The sequence below is a fragment of the Sardina pilchardus genome, chromosome 8 (genome assembly GCF_963854185.1).
Source record: "Sardina pilchardus chromosome 8, fSarPil1.1, whole genome shotgun sequence".
Lineage (NCBI taxonomy): Eukaryota > Metazoa > Chordata > Actinopteri > Clupeiformes > Clupeidae > Sardina > Sardina pilchardus.
The window spans coordinates 23718672-23743300 of NC_085001.1; the positions used below are offsets into that span (position 1 = coordinate 23718672).

Sequence of the window (24629 nt, forward strand, 5' to 3'; positions counted from 1 at the left end):
TATGCGATACAAAATGCTTCCACTAGTGCTGTACACTAATGCCTCCGGCATTATCCTCCATTATCCGGCTGCTCTCTACCCCTTCTCCTGAGTCCATACACACCTTCTCTTCTGTCTTCTGCTACATCACTGTATGTATTTTGACTGGAAAGCATCTCAGTTTCACGTCTCCAATTGAAGACGTTTATGAAAAAAGCCACCAATGAGTGGAAACCGGGAAAAAAAAAAAAAAAAGTCAAATGAAAAGTAATTTTTCGAGGACTTACAAACACAAACTACACTTGGAAGGTGTTATTAGAGTTTTTTTCTTTGGTGTGGTGTAGTCAGCATTTTACATCTTGCATGATACTGGCTTTTCACGTCACAAAATGTCACACAAAAATGAAGTGCCATAGGAATAGTTGTTGACTACTTGTATGAACACAGTATCCATAAAGAATGAACATGTTCATAAAGCCTCATAATTATTGACATAAGCTACATAATTATGATTGCACTCATAAAGCATTATGATGACTTTGTGTAAGCCCGTTCAGCTTAATATATCACAATGCATTATGAAGCTTATTTGGTTAAACCACTTGAAAGTATACATAAGAGTGACATGACATTTTTATGAATGTGTACATTATAAACAAGTCATGAATGTTTATTACATAATGCTTCTGTCATTGACACTCACTTTTTGTCACGACAAGTTAGAGTTAGAGTTAGAATTAGGGTTAGGTGTGGCAGTTGCATTTTCCAGGAAGCAGCCTACTGGACAGTCAGTGAAACTGCAGGACACTGCTCAGGAACTCAGGAGCAGTTTCAGATCAAATTACCAATAATTCCTGCTGAATGGGAAGTGAAAGATATGTGAACACAGTGAGAAGTTGTGGTGTCAGACTGAGTGGAATTGTGGTAAAGGAGATCTCTCCTTTTTACCAGGTCAACACTTTCTCTTCACTAGAACTGTGCAATATTGCCTATCACACACACCAAATAATTGTGCACACACATAAGCCGGACACATGCCCTGCCTTGAGGGGTTTGACATGTGTACTGTAAGTACACAGTGCCTCCCTGGTAAGCAGCATGGCTGCATCTTTATCAACTCAGTCACTTCAGGCATTTTAAGATACCTTGGATATACTGTAGCAAGCATATGTACATGGACAAAGTGAATTGCAGGCAGGAATAAGCTATAGCCCAATTAGGCCGCGAGCTAGATAGGCCTACCGTGCACCCCCCCCACCTCCCAACAAAACCATACTTTTTTGAAAGGTCTGGGTGTGTAGAATATGAATCTGAATGTTAACATTGAAAATTTTGGGATGCACTACCTGTTTTAGCCCTATGAATAGGGAAACCCTAAAAACCGATTATAAGCGATTCTAACACATCAAGATGGTCCTAGTCAATCAGAACAGCTTTTAAGTGACCTATTACACACTCAAACTTCACATATGAAGACTTAGGTCAAATGTCTACCATGCTGCTTATTGGTAGGTGTCTTAAATTAACATAGGTAAAGCCTTATATTGATATAATGAGCCTATTTCATGTATAGGCCACAAAGTAGATACGACTACCATACACCGCCTACCCCCTTTTCTAACAAAATCATGCTTTTGTGAAAGGTTTGGATGTGTAACATATGAATATGAATGTTAACATTGAACATTTTGGGTTGCACTACCTGTTTTAGCCCTATGAATAGGGAAACTCTAAAAAACGATTATAAGCGATTCTAACACATCAAGATGGTCCTAGTCAATCAGAACAGCTTTTAAGTGACCTATCACACACTCAAACTTCACATATGAAGACGTAGGTCAAATATCTACCATGCTGATTATTGGTAGGTGTCTTAAATTAACATAGGTAAAGCCTTATATTGATATAATGAGCCCATTTCATGTATAGGCCACAAAGTAGATACACCTACCATACACCCCCCAAACCCCCTTTCTAACAAAACCATGTTTTTTTTTTTTAAAGGTTTGGATGTGTAAAATATGAAACTGAATGTTAACATTGAACATTTTGGGTTGTACTACCTGTTTTAGCCCTGTGAATAGGGAAACCCTAAAAAACGATTTCAAGCGATTTTAACACAGAGATTATCCTAGTCAATCAGAACAGCTTTTAGATGACCTATTACACACTCAAACTTCACATAATGAAGACTTAAGTCAAATATCTACTATGCTGCATATTGGTAGGTGTCTAAAATTAACATAGCTAAGGCGTTATATTGATATAGAGAGCTAATTGTATAGGCCACAACCTAGATACACCTAACATATACCCCCAACCCCCTCTCCTAATAAAATCCTGCTTTTTAGAAAAGTTTCAGTCTGTGATGAATCTGAATGTTAACATTGAACACTTTGGGTTGCACTATTTGTTTTCGCCCTCTGAATAGGGGAAAAAAACTATTTTAAGCAATTTTAACAGAGGTTGTCCTAGTCAATCAGAACAGCTTTTAGATGATCCATTACACACTCAAATTTCACATACGATGACTTAGGTGAAAGAACACCCTATACTGCTTCTTGGTAAGTGACTACATTTAATATAGTTAAGGCCTTGGGCCCTATTTTCATGATGCAAAACCTGGCAGAAAGCGTGTAATAATAACAACGCAAAGCTTATTCCTATCGTAGAGTTTTTCGCCATGCGCTTCTCTTTTATTGAGCAATGTGCCAAGGGGTGTGGGAACTAATGACTTAAGAACGGGTCTGGCACATTATCTAAGAATCATTATCTTACATTAACTAAAACGCATTGCACTACCGACCAAGAGAAACCTTGTCAGAAATCAGTGGCGAGTGGTTATTATTTTAAGAGTGCATTATCAACAATGATACGGGCGCTGTTTGTTAAGTTGCGCTGCTTGCTCTTAAAGGGAATGACCGATGACACTCGCATTAGTTTAAAGGATGTTTTGCCCGAAACACACCCATTACTGATTAAGAAACATAGGAATGCCTTGTTGTGCCATTCGTTATCCATTTGATAACGAAAACACTCCCAATGTGGACAGGACAGCCTATTAAATTTAAATAAACTTTAAATAAGTGACCATGAAGTGTTGTAATACAGCCCCTTATGCTGATTTCATGAGCCCATTTCCTACCCAGAATGCACATACACACACAATGACTATACAAGAACTATCATATACAGCATGGAAAATAACTATACAGCATGCTCACACAAAAATGTGCAATACAGCATGCATACAGTCACACAATAACTAACTGAACAAAATTATAAACACACCACTTTCACAACATTTCTCTCAAATATTGTTCACAACTCTGTGTTAGTGAGCACTTCTTCTTTACCAATATAATCCATCCACCTCACAGGTGTGGCATATCAAGATGTTGATTGCCTAAGCCTGGCTACAATGAAAGGCCACTCTAAAATATGCAGTTTCACTGTATTGTCTTCACATACAGTGATTTTGCCTTTTGACACCGATGTTCTAGGCATGTCAATAATTCCTTCGCATAGAGTTGATCAGGTTGTTGATTGTGGCCTGTGGAATGTTGGTCCACTCCTCTTCAACTCCTCTTGCAAAGTTGCTGGATATTGGCAGGACCTGGAGCATTCTGTCGTATATGCCGACCCAGAGCATCCCAAACATGCTCAATGGGGGTGACATGATTGGTGAGTATACTGGCCATGCAAGAACTGGGATGTTTTCAGCTTCCAGGAATTGTGTACAGATCCTTGCAACATGGGGCTGTGCATCATCATTCATGCTGCAACATGAGGTGATGGTGGTGGATGAGATGCTATGGATCGATGGCATCAATAAAATGCACCTATGTTCGTTATCCATAACACACGTCTGCCCATCCCATAAAGCCATACATGCTGTCTGCCATCAGTCCTGTACAGTGAAAACCGGGATTCATCTGTGTAGAGAACACATCTCCAAAGTGCCAGACCCCTTCGAATGTGAGCATTTGCCCATTCCAGTCAGTTACGATGACAAACTGCAGTCAGGTTGAGACCCCAATAAGGACGACGAGCATGCAGATGAGCTTCCCTGACACGGCTTCTGATAATTTGTGCAGAACCGATTGTTGCAGCAGCTGTTCGGGTGGTGGGTCTCGGATGATCTTGGAGGTGAAGATGCTAGATGTAGAGGTCCTGGGCTGGTGTGGTTACACATGGTCTACTGTTGTTGTGAGGCTGGTTGGATACAGTACTACCAAATTCTCTGAAATGCCTTTGGAGACGGCTTATGGTAGAGAAATGAGCATTCCTGCAGTCAGAGGAAGCAGCCAACTGTAGGCTTCCTTGAAGCTTGCAACATCTGTGGCATTGTGCTGTGTTATGAATCTACACATTTTAGAGTGATCTTTTATTGTGAGCCTGCCAGCCTAAGGCACACCTGACATCTTAATAGGCCACACCTATGAGGTGGATGGATTATATTGGCAAAAAAGAAGTGCTCACTAGCACATATTTATGAACAATATTTGGGTGAAATAGGCCTTTTGTGTATAAAGTCTAAAGTCTTGAGTTCAGCTCATTATAAATGGGGGCAAAAAACAAAAGTGTTACTTTTATAAGTTTGTTCAGTGTAGTTACAGTGTCTGTGTACATGCTGTAGTTAATTTGTGTGTGTGTGGGGGTGTGTGTGTGAGAGAGAGAGAAATGAGAATGCTTTATAGTTCTCTTGTATTAAGTTATTGTGCATTTGTGCCTACCATACACCCCCAACCCCAAAGCAGAGGGATTGAGGGTGTATGGTAGGCGTATCTACAGTAGATTGTGGCCTATACATGAAATTAGCTCCCTATATTAATATAAGGCCTTAGCTATGTTAATTTTAGACACCTACCAATATGCAGCATGGTAGATATTTGACCTAAGTCTTCATATGTGAACTTTGAGTCTGTAACAGGTCATCTAAAAGCTGTTCTGATTGACTAGGACCATCTTGATATGTTAGAATCGCTTATAATCGTTTTTTAGGGTTTCCCTATTCATAGGGCTAAAACAGGTAGTGCAACCCAAAATGTGTAATGTTAACATTCATATTCATATTTTACACATCCAAACATTTCACAAAAGCATGATTTTGTTAGAAAAGGGGATAGGGGGTGTATGGTAGTCGTATATCTACTTTGTGGCCTATACATGAAATGGGCTCATTATATCAATATAAGGCTTTGCCTATGTTAATTTAAGACACCTACCAATAAGCTGCATGATAGATATTTGACCTAAGTCTTCATATGTGAAGTTTGAGTGTGTAATAGGTCATTTAAAAGCTGTTCTGATTGACTAGGACCATCTTGATGTGTTAGAATCGCTTATAATCGGTTTTTAGGGTTTCCCTATTCATAGGGCTAAAACAGGTAGTGCAACCCAAAATGTTCAATGTTAACATTCATATTCATATTGTACACATCCAAACCTTTCACAAAAGCATTATTTTGTTAGAAAACGGGATAGGGGGTATATGGTAGTCGTATCTACTTTGTGGCCTATACATGAAATGGGCTCATTATATCAATATATGGCTTTGCCGATGTTAATTTAAGACACCTACCAATAAGCAGCATGATAGATATTTGACCTAAGTCTTCATATGTGAAGTTTGAGTGTGTAATAGGTCACTTAAAAGCTGTTCTGATTGACTAGGACCATCTTGATGTGTTAGAATCGCTTATAATCGGTTTTTAGGGTTTCCCTATTCATAGGGCTAAAACAGGTAGTGCAACCCAAAATGTTCAATGTTAACATGCATATTCATATTGTACACATCCAAACCTTTCACAAAAGCATGATTTTGTTAGAAAAGGGGGTAGGCGGTGTATGGTAGTCGAATCTACTTTGTGGCCTATACATGAAATGGGCTCATTATATCAATATAAGGCTTTGCCTGTGTTCATTTAAGACACCTACCAAAAAGCAGCATGGTAGACATTTGACCTAAGTCTTCATATATGAAGTTTGAATGTGTAATAGGTCACTTAAAAGCTGTTCTGATTGATAGGACCATCTTGATGTGTTAGAATCGCTTATAATCGGTTTTTAGGGTTTCCCTATTCATAGGGCTAAAACAGGTAGTGCATCCCAAAATTTTCAATGTTAACATTCAGATTCATATTCTACACACCCAGACCTTTCAAAAAAGTATGGTTTTGTTGGGAGGTGGGGGGGGTGCACGGTAGGCCTATCTAGCTCGCAGCCTAAATAGTGTGTGCCTGTTCTTTTAAGGGCAGGCACACTTCAGGTGAGACTGAACAAGATGGTGGGAAAGAACCAGACACCCCTCATCCTCCAGCTCCTGGTTCAATGCAGACTGTATGAAATACAAAACGCTTCTACTAGTGGTGAACTAATGCTTCCATTATCCAGCCGCTCTCTAATTATTATCCATTGTGATAATGAATCCCCCCCAAAGTAGTAGTACTAGTAGTAGTAGTAGTAGTTGTTGTTGTTGTAGTAATAATAGTAGTATTATTCTATATATATATAAATATATATATTAAATGATGATGGAAACTTTAGTTTTTTAAAAAAAAACAAAGCAATCTTTATTTTACATATTTATACAGTATGATACGGTGCATTATATTGTGATGACATTCTCTGTGCATCTTCTTTTGCAATTACTGAATTATGTGATTTGTGGTAAAGATTTAAATTACAAGGAACCTGGACAGCAGATGAAATAATCAATGTCCTGAATTGACTTGTTTATACTGGTATTTACACCTTTGACGTGGGTTGAAACGCTCTCCTCTTTTTCTGGTTAGAAGAGTGTGTTGTTTGATGTAACGTTGACAAATGTTGATGTAACGTTGAGCAGTTGTGTGGTAGTCAACTCTGGAATGACAGTAGGATTCGCCTTTTTTGCTGTCCTGTGAAAAAACACATTTGATTAGCTGTTGATAATTCCAATGTATTTTATAAATAATGTATTAATTAATTATAATTATAATTATTAATCATTTATTTTGTTGATTTGTTTATTTATTTATCTATCAATTTACTTATGTTCATTGTAAAGTTAAAGATACATTTAAAACACTATTGCCTTACATTTTTGCCAGAGCTTTTTCCATGAACTTCTTGGCGATATCAGACTCTAGATCGATGCACTTTTTCCCACCATTGCCCTTCAGAGTGACACTGCAGAAGCAAACACATGACACAGGTCATTACTCGTCCTCAGTGTGGCCACTGTGGCTGACCAATCAACTGAAAACTTTTTCAGTACTTACATGATCTCTGTGTTTGAACATGAGTGGTCAGGTGTGTATATGACCAACGTCTGGATCTTTTGTTGGGGAACAAATCTCACTCCTTTACCCTGGCACCGACACCGGCCCTTAGACTCCCGTTGACCTGAAAGATGAGTGATGGAGAGAAATTATGGCAAAGGCGAATGCTTGAGAAAAGAATACAAGTATAAAATAAGAGTATACAATTCATGAATATTTAGATCTATTTTTGTAACTGCAGTTTAAATATTCTCATACACCCTTACAGGTACATTCACCAAACCAAGCAGACTAAAAGAAACCCATGTGCCTCACCTGTTACGCCAACACAGAGCAGACATGCGAGAAAAGCAAACGCTGTGAAATCTCTTCAGCTCTGCTACTGGTCCTGGTCCTGGTGGAGATGCTATCAGAGTGTGCACAAAAGACAATCACTCTACGCTATATTTATATCCTCAGACGCTGTGCTTTCTTCTTCTTTTTCTTACGTCTTCTGCTACGTCACTGTATGTGTTCTGGCCGCGTGTGAAGTACCTCAGTTTCACATCTCCAATCCAAGACGTTTCTGAGAAAAGCCACTCATGAGTGGAAACAAGGGCACACAAGTGAAAAGTCATTTAGAGGACTTACAAACGCAGGGTAAGGAGGGTATTCTTTATTAAAGGTTTCTCATTGATGTGTGATGTGGTCAGCATTCTGCTTTTCATGTCACAAAATATAACAAAAAAAATCAAAGGCAGGAATATAAATTAGGTGCCATGGGAATAGTTCAGGAAAAGCAAATATTGCTGAGAGAATAGACTTGGGATTGACATACTGATGCAAAGCAGGAATATTGCTGACACTCTCTATGAACACAGTGCCCATAAAGCATTATAAACACATTATAGTATAGTGTTATAGTAATCATATTTAACATAAAGCATTAGGATGAAGCCTTTGAAATATCACGATATCATGAAGCTTGAAATATCACAATTCACTATGAAGCTAATTTGGTTGCGTAACATAAGAGTGACATGCCACTGTCATGAACGTGTCATAGACATTATAAACAAGCCATAAATGTTAATGACAATGCTTCTTTCATTAAGTGTCATTTAGTTTTCGATATGACAAGTTAGGGTTAGGGTTAGGGATACAGTTAAGGTTAAGATTAGGGCTACTGTCAGGATTAGTGTTAGGGTTTAGGGTTAGAGGTTAGGGTTAGGGTTCATGTGTCATGACAATGTCATGGCACTCTTATAGAGGCCATCAAGTCAACGCTTCTTTTACAGTATTCACACAGCCTTATAAACACATTGGTATATGATTATATAGTATTGATAAAACCTCGTAATGTATGACATAAGTCTATATAACTATAGTTATGAGTACACTCAGAATGTGTTATGCTTATGCTGTTATAGCATAAGTCCAGAATCATAATTTTTTTATAATGTTTTATTTTTCACCTCTTGATAATAGCATTGACCATATAGACTTCCATACAAGCTGTAATTGATTCTTATGTATGGATGTGCATTGTCAATGCTATTGTCAAGAGGTGTAGAGATGGTAAACACATCTGTGCAATAATCAGGTTTTATATCACTAGCTTTTCATGTCACAACTATGAGGTGGACCTTGGCAAAGAAGACTAACATTAATACAGATTTTTTACAAATGTGGAGCAAAATTAGAGAGATAAGCCTTTTCTTTGCAGAAGAAAAGCTACATCTCTTAATTTAATTCAGAAAAAATGGTAGTGGAATTAAGTGTTGCCTTTATGTGTGATTAGACTGCACAATTACACAGGCATTACTGACGTGTGCCACGTGTTTGTTCATTGATTGTTACGGGATGGAATATCATTCAGATTAATCTCACAAAAGAATGGTCAATTAATCTTCCCGTGGTTGATATTTCTGAAATATGGGATGCTAAAAAGCCAGCTTTTGCTGTTTTCTCTATATAAAGATTCCAGCACGCGACAAGATTTTGAACAACTACAAAAGAAAAAGCATTCAGTGGTAATGACTTTATATCTCATTCTTATTACTACAAACACATATAGAAGTTCGATCACCCCACAGTCCAATATAGTCTTATTTGGACACATGATATGATATATATGATATGATATGTTTGTGTTGATCTTTCTCACTGTCTGTCTTTTCTCTATACTCTATGATGCATTCTGCTTGTCTCTCCTTGGTTTTTGAGTCTTATGGTTTTCTGAATTTCATTATAGCAGATATTTCCACATTAGTGGAGATTTAAAAGCCAAGTCACTTACAGCATGATAAGCTAAAGCCTTGAGTATACCACCCTGTCAGTATGACAGACACGTTATGAATATTTTTTGCAACATTTTATTTCCTTCTTCATATTCACAACATAATAGAAATCATGACATATCAGTATATCAGTATTTCAACTTTCAGTGTAGATATCTTTATAAACATCACATTTGAACAAATGTAAACAACATTTCACCAAACAGACACCAGATAGGAACAGGAACACACATCCCAAATATAACAAGCAAATACATATAAAAGTATGGCTGCTCTGAGAGAACACCCATGTTATGAAACAATTAGCTTATAGTTTCCATGTTAGGCTCTTAGAAAGAAAGTGCATTTTCAATATTAGCTGCCTCTAGAATCAGAGAGAGATCCAGTGGAATTTACTGTGCACTCCTGTAAGAAATGCAAAACAAATTTTAATTATATATTATATTATAAACAATACAACATCTTAAATGTCATTTTTCTTTTGAATTTGATTGATTGGAGTCATAAAGTCAAACTTGCAATGAAGAAAAGTATTTTACCTCTTTTTGATGGCTCTTTTGACAAAATTTCTGGCAAAAGCGCTCTCTGGATTCAGGCACTTTTGTCCTCCGTTCTCCTTCAGAGTGACACTGAGGACACAGATAGATGTAAACATCAGATACAGACCACCACTAAACTCCATACAGAATCGAGTTATAGCACATGACACTGTGACATGCTTACATGATTTCCATGTTGGGGCATGAGGCAGAAGCAGGAAGAACCTCAAGCCTCTCAATGCGGTTTGGACGGACGGCATTCACTCCTGCACCCAGGCACTTGCATCTTCCCGCAGAATCCCGTTGCCCTGGAGATAAACATGACCACTATGTTACAGGATGCTCAGTTGAGACAGCAATGCTGTATCATCATCACTATCCTCTGTTACACAATGATCACTATTATCACAAATTACATTTCCCTCCACATATTGACACCTCTGGTAAAGTTGACTGAAGACAATACAAATCTTTTGCTGACCTATTCTAATTTCACAATGAAAACAATGAAGAAAAAACAATATATTCTGAGAAAATATTTGATGTATAATTGTGAAGGCCGCTGTAGCACCTTGTTGAGCAGATGACTGGAGCCCTTACCTCTCACATCTACGAAGAGCAGGACGGCCAGAAGTGCGAGGAGAGCTGCTGACTTCATTGTTGAGATGGGTGATGGTCTGTCTGCTTTCTCAGCTGTTGTATCAGAGGGAGGCAGTGAATCTGTCAAACCGTGGCAAGCGTGCCTGTATTTATTCTGTCAAATCAGGGGTTTCCCCTTAACATTGTATCACATATGTCTCCTCCCTCAGGATGACAGACTTCAAATTTCACATCCTTATTTTTCTTCAGTCTTTTTTCTTGATGGTTGTCACTCAGTTTGTTGTGGTAGGCTATGTGTTGTGTATTTGTGGGTTTCTAAGTTTTCACGTTCACACGTTTTCCATGAATGAAGATGAAAGTGCAACAGATTGTTTCAGAAATCAAATGAAGAGTGGTAATGAAATAGAAATGTGTTAAAGTTACCTGACCACCAGGTGGGGCTCACAGCACCAACGGCCTTAAGGGCTGTTAATGTTTGAGAAACATGGTAGGGATTTAGAGAGTTCTTTTAGAAAGTGCTACAGGAAGGTATCATTCACTGTATTTTTGAAACAACAGAACTATTGCACATAGGTTGTTAGTATAGTAATCACTTGTAGTCCGTGATAATAAATCAAACACAGAAGAGGGAAGCAGACTAAAACCTTTTTCACTATCCCAATGCATTATTTACAATAATCCAAAATGATATAATGTCATATGTGATCAAAAACAACTGCATTATTATTATATTCAACAATGACTAATTAGTTTAATTATTTAAATGAAATGAGTGAGTTGCAACATACAGTACGACTGGTTCATTTCTGGAGAATCATTGCCATTTCCAGGAAGCAGCCTACTGGACGATCAGTGAAACTGAAACTGGAGGACACTGCTCGGGAACTCAGGAACAGTTTCAGATCCTACTAATAATTCCTGCTGAATGGGAAGTGAAAGATATGTGAACACAGAGAGAAGTTGTGGTGTTAGACTGAATTGATTTGTGAAAAAGGAGATCTCTCCTTTTAACCAGGTCAACACTTTTCCTTCAATAGAACTGTGCAATATTGCCTAATCACAAAAGCACCGTGCACAGACACACAGACACACACACACACACACACACACACACACACACACATACACACACACACACACACACACACACACATACACACACAGTTTACTTCTTTATTTGTATCAACAATCAAGAATAAATATCAGATAAGGATACAAATTTGACAGGTGCAATAATTGCTCAGGCAGATTCAGTCATGTGGTTCTGCTGACAACAACCAAGCTCAGTACAGCAGTGTTAAGGATATACACAACACCTCCTTCTCCAAATATGCCGACTTCCAATAATGGATTGAACAGAGACTTGTTTTGCTTTCACTTTTGTAAATCCCACCATCCTGAGTCCATTTCCACAACCATTATCCATGACCCACCCACCTCCACCTCCAACTCCACCTCCACCCACACACACCCACACGTCCACACGCACGCAGGCACTCACCACTCATCTGACGGCTCTCATTTGGTGGGTGTCATAAATGGCTTGAGTGTATGCAGTGCCAATGTTATACAAACAAAAAATGGCACATATATCGGCCACACAAGCTGCAACCAAATTTTGGACAGATGATCCTCACATACAGAATGACATGGTAAAATTTAGTCTACAAACACCTTTTTTGAAGAGGGTCACTTTCCAAATGTAGCTGAAATGGGGTGATTTCACATGGAATGACCCTATATACTATTAATTATATATTATATTATATATATTATCCCAATTTGCTGTGCTTGAATCGCTCTTGGTCTCTGGCATTGTGTCTTTTGTATACAATAGAAATTCTTCTGCTTGTACACCAATGCCTCCATTATACGGCCGCTCTCTACCCCTTCGCCTGAGTCCATAGGCTACACACCTTCTCGCTGTTACACTTCCCAGATGCCCATCTATTATCCATTTTGACAAATTATGCCAACAATCAGCACTATCTTCCTGTGAAGCCCAAATATGTGGGCGGGGGGAGTGGTTGAGCGCTGCTCTCCCATGTCCACATCCATGGCTCAAGTGCCCTTGATCAAGGCACCTAACCCCTCACTGCTCCAGGTGCGCGCTTCACCTCACTGTGTGTTCACTGTGTGCTGTGTGTGTTCACTAATTCACAGATTGGGATTAGACTGAATTTCCCTCCCAGGATCAAAAGAGTATATATATAAAGTATCTATCTATCTATCTATCTATCTATCTATCTATCTATCTATCTACAGTATCTATCTATCTATCTATCTATCTATCTATCTATCTATCTATCTATCACTATACTATACTATACTATACTATAAAAATCTGTTTAGAATCATTCTTCCCCTTGTTTAGGTGGGGCACTTTCTGATTTAGAGGAGCTGAAAAGCCCTGCAGAGGGTTGTCACACATCAGTCACACTCAGAGTCAAATTTACAGTCACACCAGGAATTATTAGCTAGCAAAATCACTAAAGATTGGTGATTCATATCACTCGTGCATCATTTTATCATGTTTTAGGTGCGTGCGTTGGTCTTTGATTTTTATTACACTGTGTCATTATTGTGATCTTCTTGTTATTCTTATTATTTTTTGTCTTATCAAAAAAAGTACCGTATAAACCCGAATATAAGACGACCCTGTATATAAGACAACCCCCCATTTTCCAGACTTTTTTTTTTGGGGGGGGGGGGGGGGGGGGGGGGGGGCATTTGAACACCATTCAATAAATATTTGGATCAATTTATCCATGAGTGGGCATTTTTTAGTCATTATTTTGGTGCTCGCCACCTCCGAACATTATATTCCATGACTCCACATTCTTTGGCAGCTTTCAGCACCATCAAGTTGATTCATAACACTAATAATAAGCCTATTGTATTAGCACCCTCTACTGTTTCCCCCGCTTTCTCCCTTTCTCCCGTGATTTTGTCTAGACTATATGGCGATAAGACGACCCCCCCGTTTTTCAGCCTATTTTTAGGACAAAACCTAGCCTTATATTCAGGTATATACAGTACGGTAATTGGCCAATAGTAGTAGTTCCGGCTAAAAAGTTTTATACAACAAATCCTCCATTCTCAATGTAATACATATAGCAAAACTCATAACTGACACGACACACACTCTGCCTTCAATCAAAAAAAATAAAAATTCATCTCATTTTCAAATGTTCAATGTACATATTAGATAATAAAGCTTTTTGAGTCCTTGAATCATAAATTATAATAGCAGTATTATTATTAAAAAAAAAGGACGAATGACAATGGAAACCCTTTTTTGAAAATAGAAAATGCAACAAAACATTTTGTTTATTTATTTCACATATTTACACAGTATGTGATACATGCTCTTTTGCAAGTACCAAATGATGTGACTTGTGATAAAGATTTAAATTGGAAGGAAATTGAATAACAGATGAAACAAATCCATGTCCTGAACTGACTAGTTTCTGCTGGTATTAACACCTTGAATATATGCATGAGATGAAATGCTGTCCTCTTTTTGTGGTTAGAAAAGTGTTTTCTTTGAAGTAACGTTGACTAACGCTGATGCAGTGTTGTTGGGCAGTTGTATGGTAGTCAACTCTGGAATGACAGTAGGATCTGCTTTTTTTGCTCTCCTGTGAAAAAGAGTAAACAACACATTTAAATTTCAATTCAAGCTATTTGTATAGCAGTGAAAACTTCTGATGTGTTTTTTAATTTCATTGATATATCTTGTTATGATTATTTTTTGTTTCACATTATTGACTAACATTTTTGCCAGAGCTTTTTCCATGAACTTCTTGGCGATATCAGACTCTGGATCGATGCACTTTTTCCCACCATTGCCCTTCAGAGTGACACTGCAGAAGCAAACACAGACACAGGTCAGTAATCATCCTCACTATGACCAATATGTCTGACAGATCAACTGATATCAGAAAATGTTCAGTCCTTACATGATCTCTATGTATGCACATGACTGGTCAGGTGTGTACATGGTCAACGTCTGGATCTTTTGTTGGGGAACATATCTCACTCCTTTACCCTGGCACCGACACCGGCCCTTAGACTCCCGTTGACCTGAAAGATGAGTGATTGAGAGATTATGGCAAAGTATTACTAATTATAGCAAAGGCTTATGCCACTTGAGAAGAGTATACAAGTGTAAAGGAAGAGTCTATAACTCATGAATATTTAGCAGATGTGTTATTGTAACAGCAGTTTAACGTTCTCTTAGAAACCTTACAGGTACATTCACCAAACCAAGCAGACTAAAAGAAACCCATGTGCCTCACCTGTTACGCCTACACAGAGCAGACATGCGAGAAAAGCAAACGCTGTGAAATTCATGGTGCCGACTAGATGTTCTCTTCAGCTCTGCTACTGGTCCTGGTCCTGATGGAGATGCTATCAGAATGCACACAAAAGACAATCACTCCACGCTATTTATATCCTCAGACGCTGTGCTTTCTTCTTCTTTTTCTTACGTCTTCTGCTACGTGTGTGAAGCACCTCAGTTTCACATCTCGAATCGAGGACATTTCTGTGAAAAGCTATCTGTGAGTGTAAACCGGGGCACACCAGTGAAGAGTAATTTAGAGTACACAAACACAAACAATGCACACTTGAGGCATTCTGATATACTTTGTAATAACTATACAATTAAGCATTTATTAAGCAAATGTAAACTATTACCAATGCTTTGTCTTTCATTTGTAAAGCATTACAAAAGTAGATTTATAATTACTTTAAAATGTAATCTACACCGATGCAGTCCCTCACTAAAACTTTCCTGGGGCAGATCATTAGTGCCTCTATAGAGGCAATGCAAAGACACACACCGGTAACCAGTTGTTGCTCCAACTTAAATCTGACCCATGGCAGATATAATGTACTATGTCTGATAATGTCTGGAGTAAGGGTTTATTTTCTGATCTATCTATCTGACTGTCTATCAATTTATCTGTCTTGCCATCTATATGTTGCATTATTCTCAATTCATTCCAGCCTCAGAATCTATCCGTTTACAGGAACTGGTGGGATTTTAGATCACTGGCCGTGTTTCTTATCAGAGGGCAGATGTGAAAATAAAAACGGAATAAGAAACTCCCTTCTACCAAGATTCAAATCCTGACCACATCCTTGAGAATCTGGTCATATGAATCGTGAAAACAAATACACTGACTAACTTATAAGCAACAGTGTTTACTTTTGAGGTGTTTCACAAAACCTTGCTCAGGCTTCTGACAAATCCAATGCTGTATTGTCAGAGACTATTTCAATATCTGTTGTTATACACATTTATTTGATAAGGTGGATGCCTGTTAACAGTATGGAGTAACTTTTTAACCAGCTCTTTGTATTGGACTACATTGCATAGGACTCTGCATTGGATTGTACAGCACTCATGCAGCTGACCCTCACTGCAGTCATTTTGGGCTTCTGGTGCCATCTACTCCTTTCAAACAAATCCCTTATTTATTTAAAAAAAAAAAGAAAAAGCATTGGAAAAGATTGGCTTTGTGGAACGACAGTGCTGTTCTTGTGTGAGCAACCCACACAATTATGTGATGTTTCAACTCAGAGTTTGACTTTTTTTTTTTTTTTCAAATTTACAAGGGAGGAGTAGGTGGATGGGGGGTTTACCCTGACCCTGTCCTCATTACAACGTGACACACAATACTGGAGTGGAGCTGAACGCCATTTGGAGGACCAACAATCAATGACAGGCCCTTCACAGAAACTTGTATTGTCATAAACAGCCTAAATTTGCAAGGGCGGCTAAGGTGGGTGGGGGGGACATTCGGAGGACCAACAGTCAATGACAGGCCCGTCACAGAAACCTATGTTGTCATAAACAGCCTACAATCCATCCCAAAAATGGCAGAATTCAAAACTCACCCTCTTTGTCCTGTTCTCTCCTACAGCTCCAAGGCTTCTCTGACATGTTTGTCACAGTTCAAGCCAAACCAAAGACTAGAAGAAAGCATAACATATTAATGAATTCAAGTAGAAATTGACCTTGAATTTCAGGACCTATTCATCTCCTTTGAGAATACAGAATAAAAATGTCACTGGTAGTCATTCTTCATCAATGTGAATCAGCAACCACTCTGCCCCTGTCCCACATGTTCTCACATTCACCTATATTCATTAAATATACGTTTACATTTCAACAGATTCCATGTTGTGCAGATTGACATGTCCATCAGAGTTTTATGTGCTCCTTGGGTAGCCTACTGCATCCTGACCTGTTGACGTCTTGATCTATCAGTTGACCCAAAGGTGCACAAGAGAACAGGAGTGTTCTTCAAAGCACAGTAAGAAAAAAACAGCACCTTGAGTTTCCAGATATACAGAGAAAAAAAAATAGAGCAAAAAAAAAACAGTTTAGTTTCAGTTTAGTTTCAAATAAAGAATAAACTCTGATTGGACATAACTGAAATTATTTTGTCTCAAGAATGTTAGCATACTTACAACAGCCATAGGGGATTTGCTCATAACACACACATCTGTATAATAATTCCCAATTATGATGGTGGTTATGGTAGTGGTTGACCGCTGCCAGTGAGGTTGTGCTCTGTTTCTGGTCTGTAGTGTACGGTGTTTCCCTCTTCTTTAATCCTGCATTTTTCAGTTTGATTAGTTACTTCCACTTTTGTCGCCTTTCGCCTTTCTGGGAAATGCGATCGCTGGGAGGAAACGGCTGCAGGTCATTGTACAGTATTATTAGCAGTAGAGAGGCACCATAAATAAAATCCCACAAAATGGTGTTTGTTTGTTCTTACAGTAAATGTTGCATGTTGGTATGTCATCATAGTGGTGACATGATATTTTAGTACTTAAGGCAACTTGTTTAGGAAATGGATTCATCAACAGGTTTGTAGTGTACCCATAGGAAAATTCATTCGGCAGACCCTTATCCTAATCTAGTCTGGCCTTGTGGGAGCCTATTCAGAGTGCACATAGAACACAAAGCACTTTTAGCTCTTTCTAGGGAAAACTTTATAGGAGTGTTTTGCATTACATCAAAGGTGCCATGGCCTTGGGTCCTTGGCCATTTACCTTGGCCAGAGTCTCACCTTGTTTTGTAGTATCCAGAGTCAACTGGCGGCTCTTTCCACTGATTGCCCCCCAAACTTCTAGACAGAGACCAATTTCTATGTATGATGGTGGTTATGGTAGTGGTTGACCCCTGGTGAGGTTGTGCTCTGTTTCGGTGTTTCCCTCTTCTTTAATCCTGCATTTTTCAGCTTGACGAGTTACTTTCACTTTTGGAGCCGTTCGCCTTTCTGGGAAATGTGATCGCTGGGAGGAAACGGCTGCAGGTCATTATAGTATTAGTAGTAGAGTTTTATGCATGATTCAAATAAATTGTGAACAATACAGTAAGTTGTGTAGTGGGACAGAGAAGCACCATAAATAAAATCCCACAAAACGGTATTTGTTTGTTCTTATTTTGATGGTTGCTATTTGTAACCTTGGTGGTGCACACATACCATCCAACCTTTGATCATGTAAAATATTGTCTTATTCAAATCAACTTCATCTATGACATGATATTTTAGTACTTGAAGCAACTTGTTTAGGAAATGGATTCATCAACATGTTTGTAGTGTACCCATAGGAAAATACACTGATTCATTCGGCAAACCCTTTTATTCTAGCCTGCATGGCTTTGCAGGAGCCTGCCTATTCAGAGTGCAGACACAACACATGACGTTCCAGGGGAAAGTGAAGTGGCTCTAAAGGGACTGCCACAACACGTGATCACACTTTACACTTCCTCAAGTATGTGTCCTTTTAACTGTCCTTCATTGCAGCTGAGATTTTAGGAACCAAAACAGATTTTGTTTGTATACCTCTTTTTTTTTCCAAGGTGAATATTCCAAGGCATCATATGACTCAAAGATGAAATAGTGTGCAACTAGAAGCAGGTTAGTGTGCCATAAAAGACACATTTGCATTTCAACTAACAAACCTGGTCAACAAACCTGAAAGTGTGGTTTTCCTGTGTAACTACAGGGTGTGTGTGTGTGTGTGTGTGTGTGTGTGTGTGTGTGTGTGTGTGTGTGTGTGTGTGTGTGTGTGTGTGTGTGTGTGTGTGTGTGTGTGTGTGTGTGTTTGTGTGTGTGTGTGTGTGTGTGTGTGTGTGTGTGTGTGTGTGTGTGTGTGTGTGAGTGTGTGTAGGTTGTCACGCCTTTACAGAGTGACTCAACAAAAGACATGTGCTTGTTCCCAAGAGAATATGGATGCTTGCCAAGCAAATCCATAGACATGAAAGAAGTGCTAAAGAAAAGGGGTTAACTGTTTGAAATGAGACAGAGCAGATGACAAGGACAGGATACAGTGAACGCAATATAAAATTGCATAGCAATGCAAATCATTAGAAGATCATAAATAGTAGGATTTATCTTATGTCTTATCTTATGTGAGACAACTCCCTCTTTCACTTATTTTGCTTTCAGATCCACAAGAAACTGACCAACTTTACTCTATCTTTCCAGTCATATATAGGGGCTGACATCTTTAGAAAAGGCCAAGTTATTTAATCAGTCTGGATTTAACAGGATCCATGTAATGAATAAAACAAATAAAAGTATTTTTTAACGCCAAAACCTCATCTTCATCAGAGCTACCTGTTGTCTTATGTGTTACTGTTTCTGTAATTATATTCAGTGCTTTGATGCCTTAAAGGCGACACAGCAGTGATTTATTATGGCAGGTGACCGGCAAAATTGAATAAAATCTATTAAAGTGAATGGGGCAACACACATTGCAAATGGAACAACGGCGCGACCGTCGTCTTCGCATCGCCCCCCTTTCTATTTTTCTGGGGGATTTTGATACACTGTGTATCATCCTCCTTCTCTGCCAACATTCCGTATGATTTGTATGTGCACATTCTTCTGTGCCCAGTACAGTTACTTCAGGTACTGTTCTCAGTTACTGATAAGATAATGTAACGTGGAAAAGATAGATGTAAGATAACGAAAACACATTCAAAGCTTCTTTATTTTAGAAAGACAAAACAAGACTAAAAATGGCATACACCATGTAGAAGGTGCAAAAGAACATATTTACATATTTACAATTTATATATTCAGTCTGTACATAGTTCAGTATTTACATAGTTACATTTAAAATAAAATAAAATAAAAAAACATCCTGCTGGTCAGTGTATAAACTGAAACAGAATATCAGAGAAGTCAGCAGCTCATCCTCATTTAGTGGACATGCCTGCAACAGAATCAAACACACACCACTTCTGTCAGCAGAATGCAACAACACAGAATTCACTCTGATCTACAGCATTTGACTCTTTTTCTGTGGGGCTACAAAAAGGTAAAGTCCCAGGCTAGAAGCTTACCTCTTCTTTATTGTCCTCTGGATGATTTTTGAAGCGTACTCTGCTTCTGGATTTAGACATTTCTTCCCTCTGTTAGCCTTCAGAGTAACACTAAGCGAGGAGACAAAATGGACATGAATAGTTAGTTGTGAGCACTCATCAAATAAACAAGAAAGTCGCTTATTTATGCTTTTTGTGATGCTTACACAATCTCCAAGTTTGTACACGAGGAACTAGCTGGGAGTATTTCTAATTTAGCAATGTTGTGTCGAGGAATGTAATCCACCAGTCCATTTAGACACTGGCACCTTCCTCGTGGCTCGCGAAACGCTGTAAAAAAAAAGAAAAGAACAATGTCAAGAATGTACTAATTTTCTGACATTTCAAAATATTGTGCTCTTGTGGACTTTGAATAATAAGTAAAAACTCAAGTCTGATCTGAAATTACATGCTCAGAAATTACATGCTCAGTAAGTAGGACAAATACCTTACCTTTCACATTTGCCAAGAGTAGAAATGTCACAATGACAAGAGCCACAGACTTCATGGTGACTGTGTTCAGTGTGAATGAGCTGAGTTGAGTTGAGTGAATGAATGGTGAAAGGCTCAAGTATTTGTACTGTCATATGGGGCTTTCCCTTTTTTGACTCTTGCCTCATCAGTCCCTCTCTCTCTCTCTCTCTAATACACACACACACACACACACACACACACACACACACACACACACACACGTGTGCAACTGCCACATCAACCACTAAATCACACTCTGGGCTGTGAGCCAACACTTCAGCACACATCCCTCTAGGGCAGGTTCCCATTTCTTGGAAACAGACTGACTATGAGAAATGGAGGGCAGACAGCTTTCCCATAGCTTTCACTGTCTGTGTGGCCACCAAAGGTTAAGTGTCCATTGCCAAATATCACCCACGGATACATTTGATGACAATAAATCACATTTGAGAACATTTTGGGGGGGGATCATGAACAAAACCTCAAATTGTGTGTGTGATGCTGAGTTGAAAGTCAGAGAGCATGGCATGACATTAGACTGTGCCAGATCAACAGTAACAACAAGTGACTGATATCAAAACTAGATGTACTGCAGAGCGGTACAAAATAGGACCGCCGCACACTCCAGCACATTCTGTCCACAAAAATAAATCACGCTTCTTCATCTATACTCCGTCTCCTACTTTTGCGTATGCAAATGAGTGTGTGCAGACAGAGTGTGTGTTAAATTGTGTATATATGTATGCCTCTGTGTGTGTTTATTTGTGTGTGTGTATGTGTGCCTGCCCGTCTGTCTGTTTTTTATGTGTGTGTGTGTGCGTTTGTGGGTGCGCGAGGGCGTGTGTGTGTTGTCTGTCTGTGCACGTGCACATGTGCGTACCTGAGTGTGTGCGTGCCCGTGTGTGTGCATGCATGTGAGTGTGTGTGCCTGTGTGTGTGTGTGTGTGTGTGTGTGTGTGTGTGCATGCGCGCGTGTGTCTGCTGTATATGTGTGCGTCCATGTGTGTGTGTGTGTATGTTTCTGCATGATTGTGTGTAGCTGATATGGCCAAAGCTTCGCTTTAACCCTCTCTGATATGGCCCCCCAGGAATGGAATTCCATTAGGCATGCATTCAGAGGGTGTCATAATGATGCTACACTCCAAATTTTGTGCAGGTTTGACCATGTCAGCCAGAGATACCTGCGATTACAACACCTCACTTTTGCTTTTTCATTTTTTTTCAACTAGGTGGCGCCATCAAATGAGTGGTTATGGGATGGTTTGTTATGGCCCCTTGAGACCAACATACATAAAATGTGGTCCTCCTAGGCCCTGCGGTTGTCGAGATATTCACAGAAAACTGTGTCCGCCATACCCTCCTTTCAGAGAGTCCAGTCTGGTGGTGGGGCCTGTGAAATATTGTATCCTGTATTATGTTGCATAATAGTGTGTTGTGTGTGTGTGTGTGTGTGTGTGTGTGTGTGTTTGTTCTGATAACCCCCAGGTAACTGTGTGATACTGTTACAGTGATAGAAAAAGAACAAAGACATTAAGTTCAATATTAAATATTTTTTATTTATATATACATACAAAACCTATACTCACAGATTAAAAAAGAGGTAGTAGAACTTCATTACAGACATCTATGAACATTGTGAAAACAAATCATGACCGAACAGTAACCACAAAATGCCATAAGCAATCACAGTGTTACCACTACAGGTTGGCAAAGCCACATATTCAGGTGAGGGTGCAGTTAGAGCAGCTATACTGGACCTGTGCCAGTACATACAGACAACGCCTATGTTCAGAGCCTCACTACTGACAGGTTGGACAAAGACCTCTCTTTTGTGCATATTTACAGGAGTGCACCCTTGTAGCACGATGTCAACACACAGCAGCCACAGTTTCAGGCCTGCCTCGTCCATGTAGGCCTATCAGCTTGGCTCCTGCCGGTTTCGTCTGTTTTTAGGTTTGCGGTTTTGTCTTTTGCCTTGATTCATATCACTGAGGAGAGAAAAAAAACAAAGGCGATTAAATACAGTAAGCAGTTATTTCAGGGACATTTTAAAAATGTAGTCTGGGTATACTTGCACCGTAAAATTCATTATTAGATTAGAGTGCTTGGACAGTGTCAGTACTGTGCTCTTAGTACCATCATATTGCTGAAAATGTAAAGATACATTTCTAAAATGCATCAGGGGAAGATAATGAGAAAAAGACTGCCAAAATAAGACCTCTGAATAGATCGGTTAAGCTTCACCCATACAGTATATCTCATGTCATATTTCCCTTATTACACTACTTACCTCCCCCACCTCTACCATCATTTCCACTACCCACCCACCACACCCACAGGCCCATACACACACACACACACACACACACACACACACACACATGTATGCAGATACACACACACACACGCACACACACACACACACACATATCCACGCACACGCACACACACACACACACACACACACACACACACACACACACACACACACACACACACGCACGCATAAACACCCCCTCCACCCCACCCCACATACACCAAAGCATGTGTCTGTAACTACTAACCTTTGAAGTTTGATGATACGTTTTCCCTGTTTTCCTTTTGGGTCCACACAGGCCTTCTTATTGTTTTTCAAAGTAACCCTAACACATATAAAAACCTGTGATTAACTGTGCGCTCAAACACAACATACAGAACAACAAGACAGAGAGGCTCAAACCAGTATCATACTTACAAAATTTCAAACTTTGAACAGGACACACTTGGTGGCAGAAGTTGGACTTTTGCGATCAGTTGTCGCTTGACTCTTTGCCTCTGTCCATGGCATGTACATCTCTCTAGACTTCCTCCAATGTGCCCTGAAACCAAACACTCATTTACTACAGTAACAAACAAATGCAAGGAAGGTAACGCAGACTACTGTAACTGTCATTTAATATGAACTTCAAATCATAATTTTGTTTTAAACTGACTCCTATATTCAACATACAAAACAGCGGTAGAACTAGCATACTATCATGCAGCTGATTTGATACAGTAATGCACATTTACTTACCTTTGCTCGATGTAACACTAACTGCAAAAAGTATACAACAAACTAATGTTACAGTTAGGATTTTCATCTTGGAGCTGAGGAATGCAATTCTTTATCCTCTAAACCGCCTGGAGTCAAATGAGCTCAGACCTTTTGCACGTGAAGCTTTATACTCTGCTTGGGAGCAGTTCAGTTTCACTTTCGAAAAGATTAGGAGGTCGGGCTGTGCACGTCAGAGGAGTGGCATTGCTTTTTGGAATTTTCCAGACAGTGTGAATGACATGTTGACCCAAGAGATCGACCCAACAGAGATGCAGCTCACCCCTATTTGCACAAAGTTGAACTTTCATTTGGCTGTGAATGTCAGTGTTACGGACCGAACCTCAGCCCACAACAGGTCGCAACAGTAGGTCCCTACCAAATAACAACACATAGCACTGCTCCAGTTCTTATCTAAACGTTATGTCATGAAGCAAACTAACAAACTGCACTAAAAGCAAGATAGTCAAAACAATAGGCAAGATGGCCAACACAATGATATCTTAAAATAGCTTCTCTCATCCGGTAAACACATATCCCTCTGAAGGGCCATTTCCCATTTCTCAGAAACAGACTGACTACAAGAAAACGAGGGCAGATACTTACTTCCACATGGCTTTCACTGTCTGTGTGCCCATTGCCAAATATCACCCATAATTTGATCTGTATTAGCCTACTGTTGCAATAACTCGCAGTTGAGAACATATTTTGGGGCAAAATAAAACCTGAAATTGTATGTGTGATGCTGATCTATGAGATTTAGTTGAACGTCAGAGTGCATGGCATGATATTAGATTTTGCCAGTTCAACAGTGATAACATAGGACACCGGAAATGATCAAACTCACATGCTTCATTTACCATGTCAGTAGCCCATATGAGTCCAACCACAGGGTCCCTCTAACAGACCCAACTCACAGCACGAGGCATATCACACCCTGCTCCATCTCATTATCTCCGTAATGTCAAACAAACAAACGGCACTAAAAGCAAGATATAGTCAGGTGGCCAATACAATATCACTCTA

At 39.2% G+C, this 24629-nt stretch overlaps 4 protein-coding genes and 1 long non-coding RNA gene across 7 annotated transcripts; all 5 read right to left on the reverse strand.

The window, feature by feature from the left end:
• Positions 1-6571: 6571 nt before the first annotated feature.
• On the reverse strand, positions 6572-15163 carry LOC134089017 (C-X-C motif chemokine 11-6-like). Of its 3 annotated transcripts, none has more exons than XM_062543273.1 (4): positions 14964-15163; positions 7245-7368; positions 7063-7152; positions 6572-6881 (listed from the first exon to the last, which is right to left on the reverse strand). In XM_062543273.1, the coding sequence occupies exons 1-4, from the start codon at positions 15016-15018 to the stop codon at positions 6773-6775; spliced, it is 378 nt and encodes a 125-aa protein (XP_062399257.1). In that variant the 5' UTR covers positions 15019-15163; the 3' UTR covers positions 6572-6772. The 3 variants fall into 3 exon arrangements, with proteins under 3 accessions (XP_062399257.1, XP_062399256.1, XP_062399255.1); XM_062543272.1 differs by lacking the exons at positions 7063-7152; positions 7245-7368 and adding exons at positions 14439-14528; positions 14625-14748; XM_062543271.1 differs by lacking the exons at positions 6572-6881; positions 7063-7152; positions 7245-7368 and adding exons at positions 13967-14303; positions 14439-14528; positions 14625-14748 and having other exon boundaries at positions 14964-15152.
• On the reverse strand, positions 9592-10800 carry LOC134089018 (C-X-C motif chemokine 11-1-like). The gene is made up of 4 exons (XM_062543274.1): positions 10663-10800; positions 10247-10370; positions 10063-10152; positions 9592-9928 (listed from the first exon to the last, which is right to left on the reverse strand). The coding sequence occupies exons 1-4, from the start codon at positions 10718-10720 to the stop codon at positions 9916-9918; spliced, it is 285 nt and encodes a 94-aa protein (XP_062399258.1). The 5' UTR covers positions 10721-10800; the 3' UTR covers positions 9592-9915.
• A 7-nt stretch (positions 15164-15170) lies between the features above and the next one.
• LOC134089019 (uncharacterized) lies at positions 15171-16998 on the reverse strand. The gene is made up of 3 exons (XR_009940014.1): positions 16920-16998; positions 16570-16644; positions 15171-15225 (listed from the first exon to the last, which is right to left on the reverse strand). It is a non-coding gene; the product is annotated as an uncharacterized LOC134089019 (long non-coding RNA).
• Positions 16999-19665: 2667 nt separating this feature from the next.
• Positions 19666-20617, reverse strand: LOC134089604 (C-X-C motif chemokine 11-1-like). Its single transcript, XM_062544066.1, has 4 exons — positions 20510-20617; positions 20224-20347; positions 20039-20128; positions 19666-19908 (listed from the first exon to the last, which is right to left on the reverse strand). The coding sequence occupies exons 1-4, from the start codon at positions 20562-20564 to the stop codon at positions 19896-19898; spliced, it is 282 nt and encodes a 93-aa protein (XP_062400050.1). The 5' UTR covers positions 20565-20617; the 3' UTR covers positions 19666-19895.
• A 1448-nt stretch (positions 20618-22065) lies between these two features.
• On the reverse strand, positions 22066-23743 carry LOC134089020 (C-X-C motif chemokine 2-like). The gene is made up of 4 exons (XM_062543276.1): positions 23586-23743; positions 23265-23388; positions 23095-23172; positions 22066-22518 (listed from the first exon to the last, which is right to left on the reverse strand). Exons 1-4 carry the CDS (start codon positions 23650-23652, stop codon positions 22449-22451), a joined length of 339 nt encoding a protein of 112 aa, XP_062399260.1. The 5' UTR covers positions 23653-23743; the 3' UTR covers positions 22066-22448.
• Between the last annotated feature and the right edge of the window lie 886 nt (positions 23744-24629).